At 40.9% G+C, this 14,028-nt stretch overlaps 1 protein-coding gene across 2 annotated transcripts; it reads left to right on the forward strand.

Moving 5' to 3' along the window:
* Nucleotides 1–1,004: 1,004 nt before the first annotated feature.
* LOC132091918 (tumor necrosis factor ligand superfamily member 6-like) lies at nucleotides 1,005–10,603 on the forward strand. Of its 2 annotated transcripts, XR_009422160.1 has the most exons (5): nucleotides 1,005–1,354; nucleotides 2,216–2,261; nucleotides 2,361–2,417; nucleotides 2,488–3,165; nucleotides 10,375–10,603. XR_009422160.1 is itself a non-coding variant. In XM_059498000.1 (4 exons), the coding sequence occupies exons 1-4, from the start codon at nucleotides 1,070–1,072 to the stop codon at nucleotides 2,892–2,894; spliced, it is 795 nt and encodes a 264-aa protein (XP_059353983.1). In that variant the 5' UTR covers nucleotides 1,005–1,069; the 3' UTR covers nucleotides 2,895–3,188. The 2 variants fall into 2 exon arrangements, 1 of the variants encoding a protein (XP_059353983.1); XM_059498000.1 differs by lacking the exon at nucleotides 10,375–10,603 and having other exon boundaries at nucleotides 2,488–3,188.
* The last annotated feature ends 3,425 nt before the right edge of the window (nucleotides 10,604–14,028 follow it).

Raw genomic sequence — 14,028 nt, forward strand, 5'->3', positions numbered from 1 at the left:
CCTTTGTACATTATGTGATAACTGGCAGGATGCTGGTGGTCTTTAAAAAGACATGTGGTCCTTCTGAAGAACTCTTTCTAGGTCACGAGCAATCCTTCGCCTCTTATGCAGATTACATGTCACACTGACCTTTGAAAGAGCCTGAAACTTCCGGAAAAGCAAGTTTTGATTTGTTTTAGTGCATTCATGGACATAAAGATGGATGTGTGATTGAATGCATGGAAAAATGCACCGAAGTTTTTGGCTTTTATCAAATGCTCAAACCAAACTTTTGCCAAGTTCACTCCAAAATTAGAGTTATTCATTACTTCTGTGAAACAAAACATTCGTTTTAAAGAATCTTGACACAGGTCTTATTTGTACAATGTCATAGTTTGTTAGGCTACAAATATTAAAAAGCACTATAAATGTAATCCATATCACTCCACTTTGAGATTGAATAATTCAATCTGGTATATTGAAAAGATCTAATGCATTTACTGGTCCTGTTATTAATGAATCAGACTAAATTTTTATTAATACCAATTTTCTGAAAAAGACAGTATTTTGTTTAGTTTTTAAATGACATGAGGGTGAATGTAAATGATTAAATTGTCATTTTGGGCTGAAGGGTTTATTCAAGAAGTCAATCGTAAATCTTAAATTGTAAATCTTTTATTCGTATGCTACAGTTACTAATAATTGTCAGAACAGTTATTGCCTGCAAGCGCACAGAAGACTCCAGATGGCTTCCTGTCTATGATGTCATCATTACACCCCTTTCAGATATGACTTTATGCATGTTGGTTTGCTACAAATGCATGTGAATGCTAGTACACCAACCAAAAAAATCATAAAAGTCCACCTTATACGTCAGTTTGCATGAGAAAAAGAAACGATCAGAGACAGAGAATGAGTGTGAGAGACCTTGCCTGTGTGTGTGTGTGTGTGTGTGTGTGTGTGTGGGGGTGGGTGGGAAGTCTTAACCACACTGCAGGACCTTTATAAAAACTGATGTTCAGCAACAACCTTCTCAAGATAAGCTGTCTCGTTGCTCACAGTTTCTCACACTCCTCTGAGCTCTGCAGACATGAACGGTAACTTTGGCCACTCACCCCAGCCAGTGTTCACGGTGGATTCTGCCGGAGGTCATCCTAAACAAGACTTGTATTACCACCAGCAGTTGCCCAGACCACCGGTGCCCTGCTGGACCTTCCCCCCTGCCCGAGATGAGATGAAGAAAAGGGGCTGGGGGACAATGAATAAAGGCATAGTCTGGGTACTGATACTGATACTCCTGCTGGTTTTTGCAGCCCTGGGACTGGGAGCCTATCAGATCCTGAGGTTACAGACTGAAATGCAACGGCTGACACAGGTAAGAGTGACTTAACAGTGTATTATATATATATATATATATATATATATATATATATATATATATATATATATATATATATATATATATACATACAGTGACCCAAAATGTATTCTGATGCATTCAAATCATCAAAATAATTTATTTTTATATCTATAACACCTCTAATAAAGTGTCATTTTATTTCAAGAAAGGTAGTACAAGTTAAAGATTTCACAGAAGCAATGGATATATAATATTATATTGAGGTTTTTTTATGCATTCTGGTTACCAAATGTTACTGGATCATGTTAATAGTTCATGTGTTGAACTACACCTATGGTTACTCTGCCAGGACACCTGTTTGAACAAGTTCTGGGAATAATGCTATTTTGTTTCAATTACGTGGAAATAAAATGCAATTTCAGGTGTCCAAATGCTTTAGACTGACTCACATATATATTGACATCACAATTTAAAAAAGTTCTGAAGCCTTGATTATTCATACCTGACCTTGAAAGCAGCCAAGAGCGTTCTTGTCTATGTAATCTGAATCTCTTTGATCTTCATGAAAGTATACTTTTTCAGTTTCCTTTCCACCATGTACACACGACTAAGTAGGACAGAATTACAAGTGAGAGAGAGAAAAAAAAAAAACTTGTGGTGACTGGTCTCAAGGCTACAAGATATCTTCTACTTCATCTGTACAGAAGTCTGAAACCAGCCTCTCTGTCTTATAACAAATAGTCAATTAACTTTAGATATATCTATGTTTGCAAAAATGCCTGTTTGTATCAGTTTGAGAATATTTTTGAATGCTCAATATGTGTGTATCAAACGATTTGTGACCCCATTTTTCCTCCCTCCAATGTCCAATGACAGGAAATACCCGCACAAATGCAGAGCCCCGCTCCACAGAAACAAGTTGGTGAGTTGCGTGACCAAGTTACCAATTATCAGCCTCATCCTGTGTTAAATCTTCTCTGGTTAACATGATGACCTGATTGCTTGCTTTATCATCTGACAGGCCTATATCCTGCTGAGCTGAACAAGAACAAACAAAACTCTGCAGCACACTTAATAGGTAAGATTTGGTCCAGAAGGCATGCATATTTTTGCTACAAAACAGTGTCTTATCAGGATATCTTGTTCAGGTTGTGCTGACCAGAGCAAATCATCTGGAACTCTGAAGTGGGAAGCAAAATTTGGTGATGCCTTCACAGAAGGTGTCAAGTACATCAACGGTGGCCTTCTGGTCAACAAGACTGGTTTGTACTTCGTTTACTCCCGCGTGGAGTTTATTTCACCCAAGTGCAACTCCAGAGACTCTTACACACACATAATGAGTCGGCAGAGAAACGGACACAACCGGAGAATCATGGAAGATCACCAAGAGGGGATCTGTACGGTGGGGAGCAAACATCCGTGGATGACCAGCAGTCATTTAGGCTCGCTTCAGCATCTCAGGCAGTCCGACTGGCTGTTTGTCAATGTCTCACACCCCCATCTGATCAGCAAAAATTATCACAACAACTATTTTGGCCTCTTCAAGATCAACTGATCACGGAGGACACTTAGGTGGTGCATATGAAGGACATGATTGTGATTTCAGATGAAGAGGTCGGCAATCTCTGGTCTACCCTGTGATCCGCAGAGCTTCACATTTGATTTTGAATGTATCAGTTGCCTGTAGCCATTAAGTTCTTTTGAAATGTCATGCAGAAGAGTTTCAGATTGAAAGAACACTAATACGCTTCTGTATCAGGAGAAATTTGATTAAATCTAAATATTTATTTTCTCTAAAGTCTGATTGTATATTCATACGATCAGAGGTCATATTGACTGAGTAATATATCAATAAAAAAAATTTGCAAAAACTATTGTTGATTTCAAAAGTGAATCAAGGTAGGATGTGTCACACTCTGAGATGAGTTACATTTTGTGTCGAGGTTTTTCCATGGCCACTAATACTAGCATGTGATAGTGGGTTGGCTGTCTCTGGAAATTATGTTGATTTTCTGGTTGAACATTTCCAGAGCTATTGATTTAAAATAATAAAAATAAAAAATAGAATTCATTCACTTTCTCTAATAATGAGTATTTTATGAACAACTTAAACTGAGAACAATACTAAAATCTTGAATTAGGGACAGAGAAAAGCTCATAGATGAATGCGACTCAAATGAGTTTCTAGTCAGCTGTTTTTGAATACCCTTTATGGACCACAAGACAACTTTTTGCAAGGTTGCGGGTTCATTCCTCATCATTTCTGCAAAGACCCTCAGGTTGGCTTCACTGCAGTGTTTGCTGAACCACACATAAAGATTTAGGGGTTTTGTGCAGTACACTTTGTACTTCTATTCTCATACTTCCTTCCTGTGTTTAGGTCTAGCATTTACAGGGGTCATACCGCTTTGATGAGAAATGAAAATGAAATATGCTTCTATCACTCATTATTTCAGTTAATATAAATTTCTCAGTGTTGGTCTTAATTTATATTAAATGTTTTCTAGACACGTTATATTATTCTTAGACACTCAAATAGAAACTATGTGAATTGAAACGATCTAGTCTCAAAGTTTGTGTTTTGTTAGATTGGGTCTCCAGTGAAACTGCATGTTATGCACTACTGTGTGTGTTTTTGTCATAGGAATCTACTACACCTCAATATACCATTTAGGTTGAGTGGAAACAAGGCCTACTCTCTCAGCTCCTCCAACACTTTAGGGCACACACACACACACACACACACACACACACACACACACACACACACACACCACCCCACAGGAAGTGACCACTGGAGAATCACCACTCACAATTCATCCACTGTCTCAAACTAGGCTTTAAACTAAACAAAAACTAAAGGTCATTAATAGCACACAAACTGACATTTCACAATTCCTCTATTCCTAATCTCGATTTATCCGTACCATGCATATGTTGGTAAACCATATATATGCCTACATGCTTTTATTTTGCCTTTTCTCACATAAGGTCAGTTCCAACCTACAGAAAATGCTTTCAGCTGCATGTAGGACTAAATAATACATATATCCTGGATCCATGGGTGATTAATCATCAACACTGACTGTATCCATTTCATATATATTATCACATATATGAAAATATATTCAAAATTCTCTTATGATCACCACAAGGCTGCATTTGTTTCATCAAAAATACAATAAAAGAGTCATTTTGTGAAATACTATTGCAACTCAAAATTAGTGTTTTCTATTTTAACATTAGTAATAGTAATATTTTACATCAAACAAGACCTGAGTCTACAATAACAACTATAAGGTGTTAAAGTTTCATAATGAATCACTACTTCACACCGCCCAGCCTCACGTGAACGTAAATGCACCCCCACCCCCCCAAAAAAAAGTCTGTTGAATACACTAATGACCTTGTGGGCCTGAGTTTCTCACTTTAACATGGAACAACCCTTCCATTTTCCACAGTGCCCAACAAAGGTGCAAAATAGGTGTCAGTCTAAGTGCCTTGTAAATAAATTAAGCCATTGATTTGCAACATTAGACTTCAAACACACCTTTTTGGGAAGTCGTGGCCTAATGGTTAGAGAGTCAGACTTGCGATCGAAGGGTTGTGAGTTCGAGTCTCGGGCCGGCAGGAATTGTATGTGGGGGGAGTGCATGTACAGTTCTCTCTCCACCTTCAATACCATGACTTAGGTGCCCTTGAGCAAGGCACTGAACCCCCAACTGCTCCCCGGGCGCCGCAGCATAAATGGCTGCCCACTGCTCTGGGTGTGTGTTCACAGTGTGTGTGTGTGTTCACTGCTGTGTGTGTGCACTTTGGATGGGTTAAATGCAGAGCACGAATTCTGAATATGGGTCAACATACTTGGCTTAATGTCACGTCACTTTCACTTTCTTTTCAAGGACATTTAGTCTCAAAAGCTGGTGTCAATCCTGACCCCAAAAAGTGCTTATTTGGCCCAGTAATACTACAGCCACAAAAGTCAGGGCTTTTATATGCCTCTGCTCATGCTATTGCCATTTTAAGGTTTTTCAGAAAAAGGAGCCATATTACATAGACACAAATTCTTACTAAATTCTCTTGGACTGAACAATGAAAAGAGACTATGTTGGTTAAAACAAGGTTAAGTTTACAATTTCTTATTAAATGTGTACAAAGCAGATCCAGAGCAAGGTACAACATGAAATTCACTAGAGAAAAAAAACTAAACAAAACAAAAATAGTTTTGTCAATTAATGTGAGCTTGCACCAGCACGCCACACTGGCCGAGGTGACATATACTGTGTGAAACCTGTGTGTGTATATATATAAACACATACAAGCATTTAACTTTACCACATGCATGGGCAGAGTAGCAAATATGGCCAAGTCAAAAGACATCCACAAAAGCAATAGAGAACAAGTTATTTTTTTACATTAGAAATTCTATTGCTACAAGAAGATTTTCGCTAACAGTTCTATAGATAAAATATTATCATGGGGAATAAATGTTTGATCAGAGCAACTAAGAATAGCCCTCAATATACTGCCAAAGATTTGCAAGATGATGTGATAAAACAACATTTCAATGCAGAGTATACAGTCGTGGCCAAAGGTTTTGAGAATTACATAAACATTAGTTTTCAAAAAGTTTGCTGCTAAACTGCTTTTAGATCTTTGTTTCAGTTGTTTCTGTGATGTACTGAAATATAATTACAAGCACTTCATACGTTTAAAAGGCTTTTATCGACAATTACATGACATTTATGCAAAGAGTCAGTATTTGCAGTGTTGGCCCTTCTTTTTCAGGACCTCTGCAATTCGACTGGGCATGCTCTCAATCAACTTCTGGGCCAAATCCTGACTGATAGCAATCCATTCTTTCATAATCACTTCTTGGAGTTTGTCAGAATTAGTGGGTTTTTGTTTGTCCACCCGCCTCTTGAGGATTGACCACAAGTTCTCAATGGGATTAAGATCTGGGGAGTTTCCAGGCCTTGGACCCAAAATTTCAACATTCTGGTCCCCGAGCCACTTAGTTATCACTTTTGCCTTATGAAACGGTGCTCCATCGTGCTGGAAAATGCATTGTTCTTCACCAAACTGTTGTTGGATTGTTGGAAGAAGTTGCTGTTGGAGGGTGTTTTGGTACCATTTTTTATTCATGGCTGTGTTTTTGGGCAGAATTGTGAGTGAGCCCACTCCCTTGGATGAGAAGCAACCCCACACATGAACGGTGTCAGGATGCTTTACTGTTGGCATGACACAGGACTGATGGTAGCGCTCACCTTTTCTTCTCCGGACAAGCCTTTTTCCAGATGCCCCAAACAATCGGAAAGGGGCTTCATCAGAGAATATGACTTTGCCCCGGTCCTCAGCAGTCCATTCACTATACTTTCTGCAGAAGATCAATCTGTCCCTGATGTTTTTTTTTGGAGAGAAGTGGCTTCTTTGCTGCCCTTCTTGACACCAGGCCATCTTCCAAAAGTCTTGGCCTCACTGTGCGTGCAGATGCGCTCACACCTGCCTGCTGCCATTCCTGAGCAAGCTCTGCACTGGTGGCACTCCGATCCCGCAGCTGAATCCTCTTTAGGAGACCATCCTGGCGCTTGCTGGACTTTCTTGGATGCCCTGAAGCCTTCTTTACAAGAATTGAACCTCTTTCCTTGAAGTTCTTGATGATCCTATAAATTGTTGATTTAGGTGCAATCTTAATAGCCACAATATCCTTGCCTGTGAAGCCATTTTTATGCAACACAATGATGGCTGTACACGTTTCTTTGCAGGTCACCATGGTTAACAATGGAAGAACAATGATTTCAAGCATCACCCTCCTTTTATCATGTCATGTCTGCCTATCTAACCCAATCAGCCTGACATAATGATCTCCAGCCTTGTGCTCGTCAACATTCTCACCTGAGTTAACAAGACGATTACTGAAATGATCTCAGCAGGTCCTTTAATGACAGCAATGAAATGCAGTGGAAAGGTTTTTTTGGGATTAAGTTCATTTTCATGGCAAAGAAGGACTATGCAATTCATCTGATCACTCTTCATAACATTCTGGAGTATATGCAAATTGCTATTATAAAAACTTAAGCAGCAACTTTTCCAATTTCCAATATTTATGTAATTCTCAAAACTTTTGGCCACGACTGTAAGAAAAAAAGTGACGTGACATACAGCCATGTATAGTGACCCATGCTCAAAATTCATGCTCTGCATTTAATCCATCCAAAGTACGTATGTACACACACACACACACACACACACAGAGAGCAGTTGGCAGCCATTTAAGCTTAATCTAACCCACAACTCTAGCATTGGGTGTCAAACTCTCTAACCACTAAGCCACGACTTCCAAACAGAAAAACTACACAAGTTTGGCCTTCATGCTTCTGAATGCCACTCTTCTTGACCAAGAAGAACATGAAAGGCAGAATGTTTTATGGACTAATGAGAACAAACCATAACTTTTTGGACCCATGATTCTGCAGTATACCTGGTCCAAAAATGGCTAAGCTTATGAGTAGAAAAAACACAGTCTCATGGTCAAACATGGAGGTGGATCAGTCTATATATATATATATATATATATATATATATATATATTAGTGTGTGTGTATTAATTTCCTGTTTTAGGTGGATTTTATTATTTTAATGAGGCTTTTAATTATTTTGTTATATTAGGACATTTGTCATTATCACATTAGACTTCAAAACTCATTTATCAAAATTGTTTGTTAATGAGAAATGTAAAAATGTGTGTCTTAGGAAATACGTATTCAAGTCACTGTAAATATTAATAGATTTTTAAAGTATTTTTGAACAAATTAGTGGATCTGGATGAACACTATACTATTAACTATACCCATATGGTTTATTTTTATGCCCACTAATGTCCATATGGTTTATTCAGTTCTGGTTATGATTTAACAAAAGCTTGTTTATAGACTTTCTAAAAAGGAAGAGAGACCTTCACTGGAGGCCTTAATCACACCATGTCTCACTACTAATATGATACTTGCACTTCCTGTATCTGTCTATGAAAGTGGTGTGCGATGTTTTGGCTTTCAAGTGCATTCAACCTCACAACCTCATGGGAAGACCTATTATTCACCACATCATCACCACAAAGAGGAAACATCAAACTTTCATTTAACTAGTAAAAGCCCTGTGAATGGATTAACAGGAATTTGTTCTTAAAATAAGGAATTAATGATGATTAAACATTAAAGACTTTCTAAAATGTGTAAACTTTGATATTATCAAAATAGATACCTATGCTTTAATTTACGATATAATTAGTATTATGGGCTTAGGGTTTATTGATTTAAAAAAAATTTTTTTTTAAGAACGTTAAAGTGTAGAGCCACTTGGTTAAATTGGCTTTGGTGATTATTTTGTGATTTTATGCCTTTCAAAACTAGACTTTGACTTTCAATATTTAAAATCATTATAAAAAGGTTGGTTACCAAACAACTGGGTTTATTTAGACACAATCCCAACCTACAGAATCATGCAACAATTTCTATTAACTTTGTCCTGTTAACGGCAAGTTCAGATGGATGGCCTTTTAAGTCAAGTCGTCACCTTTATTTATATAGTGCTTTTAACAATACAGATTTTGTCAAAGCAACTTTATAGTATCAAATAGGATAATAGTGTCATTGCAAAAGGACAATAGAAAACAATCAATTTTCAGTTAAAGGCAGTTCATCATTGAATTCAGTGATGTCATCGTCCAGCTCAATTAAGTTTAAATAATATCTAAGGAGTCAAGTTGACAATATCGCTAGAAATTAAGTGCAAGCCAGAGGCGACAGCGGAAAGGAACTAAAACTCCATCGGTGACAAAATGGAGAAAAAACCTTGGGAGAAACCAGGCTCAGTCAGGGGGCCAGTTCTGGCCAGATGAACCAGCAGGTTGATGCAGTCTGCAGCAAAACCACATTGTGCAGAGGACTCATCTGGTTCCATGGTCTTGCCCCGGTGGTCGTCTGAGACAAGGTCTTTACTGAGGATCTCTCTCTGGGGCTCATCTAGTTGTCTTGATCTCTATTGAAATTCAGGGCTGTAAAGGTCCTCTCTAGGTGCTGATCCACCATCTGGACTGCATCTGGTGGCTACAGTGACCTTGGAATAAGAGAGAAACAGATATTAGCGTAGATGCCACTCTTCTTACAATGTAACAAGTACATTGTGTGTAATTGGAAGTGTTCCCAGCTCCTATTGACCTTATTAATGCAGCCTAACAATCCTTGAATGGATTTGAGTAATAGAAATGTGTAAGTGTATTATGTGTAAGCCAGGTTAAAGAGATAGGCCTTTAATCTAGATTTAAACTGACAGACTGTGTCTGCCTCCCGAACAGTGTTAGGTAGATTATTCCAGAGCACATCATCTGGAATTCTGAAGTAGGAAGCAAATCTCAGTGCTCTCAATGTCAAATGTGTCAAGCACTGTACATCAACGGTGGCCTTCAGGTCAGCAAGACTGGTTTGTACTTCATTTACTCCTGCATGGAGTTTCTTTCACCCAAGTGCAACCCCAAAGACTCCTACACACACATAATGAGTCGGTAGACAAACGGCCACAACCGGAGAATCATGGAAGATCACCAAAAGGGGTTTTGTATGCAAACATCCGTGGATGACCGGCAGTCATTTAGGCTCGCTTCCGCATCTCAAGCAGTCCGATTAGGTGTTTGTCAATGTCTCACACCCCCATCTGATCAGCAAAAATTATCACAGGATCTATTTTGGCCTCTTCAAGATCAACTGATCATGGAGGACACTTAGGTGGTGCATATGAAGGACATGATTGTGATTTCAGATGAAGAGGTCGGCAATCTCTGGTCTACCCTGTGATCCGCAGAGCTTCACATTTGATTTTGAATGTATCAGTTGCCTGTAGCCATTAAGTTCTTTTGAAATGTCATGCAGAATAGTTTCAGATTGAAAGAACACTAATACGCTTCTGTATCAGGAAAATTTTGATTAAATCTAAATATTTATTTTCTCTGATTGTCTGATTGTATATTCATATGATCAGAGGTCACATTGACTGAGTAATATATCAATAATGGTTAAGAAATGTGCTCAAAAACAATTTGCAAAAACTATTGTTGATTTCAAAAGTGAATCAAGGTAGGATGTGTCACACTCTGAGATGAGTTACATTTTGTGTCAAGGTTTTTCCATGGCCACTAATACTAGCATGTGATAGTTGGTTGGCTGTCTCTGGAAATTATGTTGATTTTCTGGTTGAACATTTCCAGAGCTATTTATTTAAAATAATAAAAAAAAAAATCGAATTCATTCACTTTCTCTAATAATGAGTATTTTATGAACAACTTAAAGCAGTAACAGTGCTAAATTCTGAATTAGGGACAGAGAAAAGCTCATAGATGAATGCGACTCAAATGAGTTTCTAGTCAGCTGTTTTTGAATACCCTCTATGGACCACAAGACAACTTTTTACAAGGTTGCAGGTTCATTCCTGCAAAGACCCTCAGGTTGGCTTCACTGCAGTGTTTGCTGAACCACACATAAAGATTTAGGGGTTTTGTGCAAGCAGTACATTTTGTACTTGTACTTAGTGATTTTATGCCTTTCAAAAAAAGACTTAAAAAGGTTGGGGTCGGGTTTATTTAGACATATGGTCTGTATGGTCTTATAAGTCAAGTCGTCACCTTTATTTATATATCGCTTTTAACAATTCAGATTGTGTCAAAGCAACTTCACTGTAATGTGAGGAGAGAAGGATGACCCAAGAGTGATATGCAGCAATACAGTCTTTAATAAACAGAATCAAAAGTCCATCCATATCCCTCCCAGTCCACTAAGAATTGATGTCCATGGCCTCGGCGGCGCATGTCTAAGAGTCGGCGGACCTTGTACACAGGAGACCCTTCGACGCGAATAGGAGGAATAGATGGGCGTGAGGGCGCGCAAAACGACGGTTTTATGCAAGAGACATGGAAAACGGGGTGTACGCGACGAAGCTTTGGAGGAAGCGACAGCTTGACTATGACTGGACTAATGACTTTACAAATGCGGAATGGTCCGATGAAGCGAGGGGCCAATTTATGAGACTCGGAGTGGAGTGGCAAATTAGATGAAGAAAGCCAAACCCTTTGGCCGCGAACGTAGCGGGGGCTTTTTATGCGACCCTTGTTGGCAGTGGCGCTCATGCGTCTCCTCCAGCGACAAAGAGCTGATCTCACCATTCTCCAAGTGCGCCTGCAGCGATCGATAATGCCTGTATGGACGGAACATTAGATTCCGAATCCTGCGAGGAAAATAACGGGGGCTGATAACCCAGGCAGCAGGAAAAAGGAGAGAGACCCATGGCAGACGAGGGGAGCGAGTTGTGCGCGTATTCAGCCCAGGAGAGTTGCTCTGACCACGACGAGTGATTACGATGAGCTAAACTGTGGAGAATGCGAACGACAATCTGATTGGCCGGTTCTGCCTGACCGTTAGTCTGTGGGTGAAACCCGGACGAAAGGCTAGCGGAAGCTCCGATGAGGCGACAGAATTCCCTCCAGAATTGCGAGGCAAACTGTGGTCCCCTATCAGAGACAATGTCGGTGGGCAGGCCGTGCAATCTAAAAACGTGATCAACCATGATCTGAGCCGTCTCCTTAGTGGAGGGGAGCTTCGGGAGCAGAATAAAGTGAGCGGACTTAGAAAAACGATCGACGACCGTTAGGATGAGCATGTTCCCCGTGGAAGGAGGGAGACCGGTGATAAAATCGAGTCCAATATGGGACCACGGACGCGAAGGAACCGGTAAAGGGTGAAGTAGACCGGCTGGAGGCGAGTTACCGGACTTAGTCTGGGCACAAACCACACAGGAAGCAATAAAGCGTCACGTGTCACGGTCCAAAGTGGGCCACCAAAAGCGTTGGCGGATCATGGCAAGAGTGCCCCGCACGCCGGGATGGGCAGACAATTTTGAGGAATGTCCCAGTTGGAGGACAGCCAAGCACGCAGTGACAGGAACAAACAGACGATGCTTAGGACAGGCACGCGGGACAGCGACCCGGGTTAGTGAACGCTTGACCAACCTCTCAATTCCCCAAACCGCCGCACCTACCACACAGGCAGAGGGAATAATCTCCTCCTGGGTGGTGGTGGAAGTTGAAGAATCAAAGAGGCGAGAAAGAGCGTCAGGCTTAACATTCTTCGACCCGGGGCGATACGAGATGGAGAAATTGAAACGTGTAAAAAACAGAGCCCAGCGAGCCTGACGAGCGTTTAATCTCTTAGCAGAACGAATGTATTCTAAATTTCTGTGATCAGTCCAAACTACGAACGGAACCGGAGCTCCCTCCAACCATTGACGCCACTCCCCCAGTGCCAAACGAAAGGCGAGTAGTTCGCGGTTACCGACGTCATAGTTGTGCTCAGTGGGAGAGAGACGATGAGAAAGGAAGGCACAGGGGTGTACCTTCTCATCAGCAGGTGAGCGCTGAGAAAGGACAGTCCCGACCCCCACTTCCGAGGTGTCGACCTCAACGATAAATTGTCTCGAGATGTCCGGAGTGAGTAAAATGAGAGCCGTAGTGAATAGAGACTCAAGGCGATCGAAGGCGCGTTGAGCGGAATCAGACCACTCGAATTTAGACTTGATAGAGGTCATGGCGGTGAGAGGAGCGGCCACCTGGCTAAAGTTGCGTATAAAGCGGCGGTAAAAATTATCGAAACCAAGAAATCGTTGGAGCGCGACACGAGAGTCAGGGAAGGGCCAATCGATAACCGCCAGGACCTTGTTAGGATCCATACTGACCCCCTCAGCAGAAATGACCGAACCGAGAAATGAGACAGAGGAGACGTGAAACGAGCACTTCTCTGCTTTAACAAAGAGTCGATTCTCCAGTAAGCGTTGGAAGACTCGTCGAACGTGTTGGACATGCACTTGGAGAGAGGGAGAAAAGATCAGAATGTCGTCGAGATAGACGAAGACGAAAACATTGAGCATGTCCCGGAGGACGTTGTTTACGAGGGCTTGAAACATGGCAGGTGCGTTGACTAGATCGAATGGAAGAACCCGGTATTCAAAGTGACCGAGGGGCGTATTAAAAGCGGTCTTCCACTCGTCACCCTCTTTGATGCGCACGAGATGGTAGGCGTTACGGAGATCGAGTTTAGTAAAAATCTTTGCTCCCTGCAATAATTCAAAGGCAGATGACATCAGTGGTAAGGGATAGTGATTCTTAACAGTGATGTCATTCAGCCCTCGATAGTCTATGCAGGGACGCAAAGAACCGTCCTTCTTTTTAACAAAGAAAAAACCAGCGCCGGCTGGAGACCAGGACGGAACAATAGTACCCACATTTAAAGATTCAGAGAGATAATTCTCAAGTGCTTTGCGTTCAGGGGCTGACAAGAAATAGAGTCTGCCAGGTGGAGGAGTGAGTGGTACCTGGGAGGAGGTCTATGCTACAGTCGCACGGCCGATGAGGAGGGAGAGAGGTTGCCCGGGACCAACTGAAAACCTCCCGCAAATCGAGATACTCCTCCAGGACTCCAGACAAATCACCTGGCTCGACCTGTGAAAAAGAGACAGAAGAGACAGGAGGGAGGGCAGAGGTTAAACAATCAACATGACAAGATAATTTCCATGATTAAATCGAATTATTAGACCAATCAATAAGGGGATTATGTTTGACCAGCCAGGGGTGTCCTAAAGCCACCGGACAA

The sequence above is a fragment of the Carassius carassius genome, chromosome 18 (assembly GCF_963082965.1).
Source record: "Carassius carassius chromosome 18, fCarCar2.1, whole genome shotgun sequence".
Classification (NCBI taxonomy): domain Eukaryota; kingdom Metazoa; phylum Chordata; class Actinopteri; order Cypriniformes; family Cyprinidae; genus Carassius; species Carassius carassius.

What these genes read in the sequence shown, in the direction of transcription:
- LOC132091918 (XM_059498000.1), top strand. Translation starts at nt 1,070, where the DNA reads ATGAACGGTAACTTTGGCCACTCACCCCAGCCAGTGTTCACGGTGGAT. An exon ending in AAATGCAACGGCTGACACAG is followed by an intron (nt 1,355 to 2,215) that starts GTAAGAGTGACT and finishes GTCCAATGACAG; the next exon opens with GAAATACCCGCACAAATGCA. An exon ending in CGCTCCACAGAAACAAGTTG is followed by an intron (nt 2,262 to 2,360) that starts GTGAGTTGCGTG and finishes ATCATCTGACAG; the next exon opens with GCCTATATCCTGCTGAGCTG.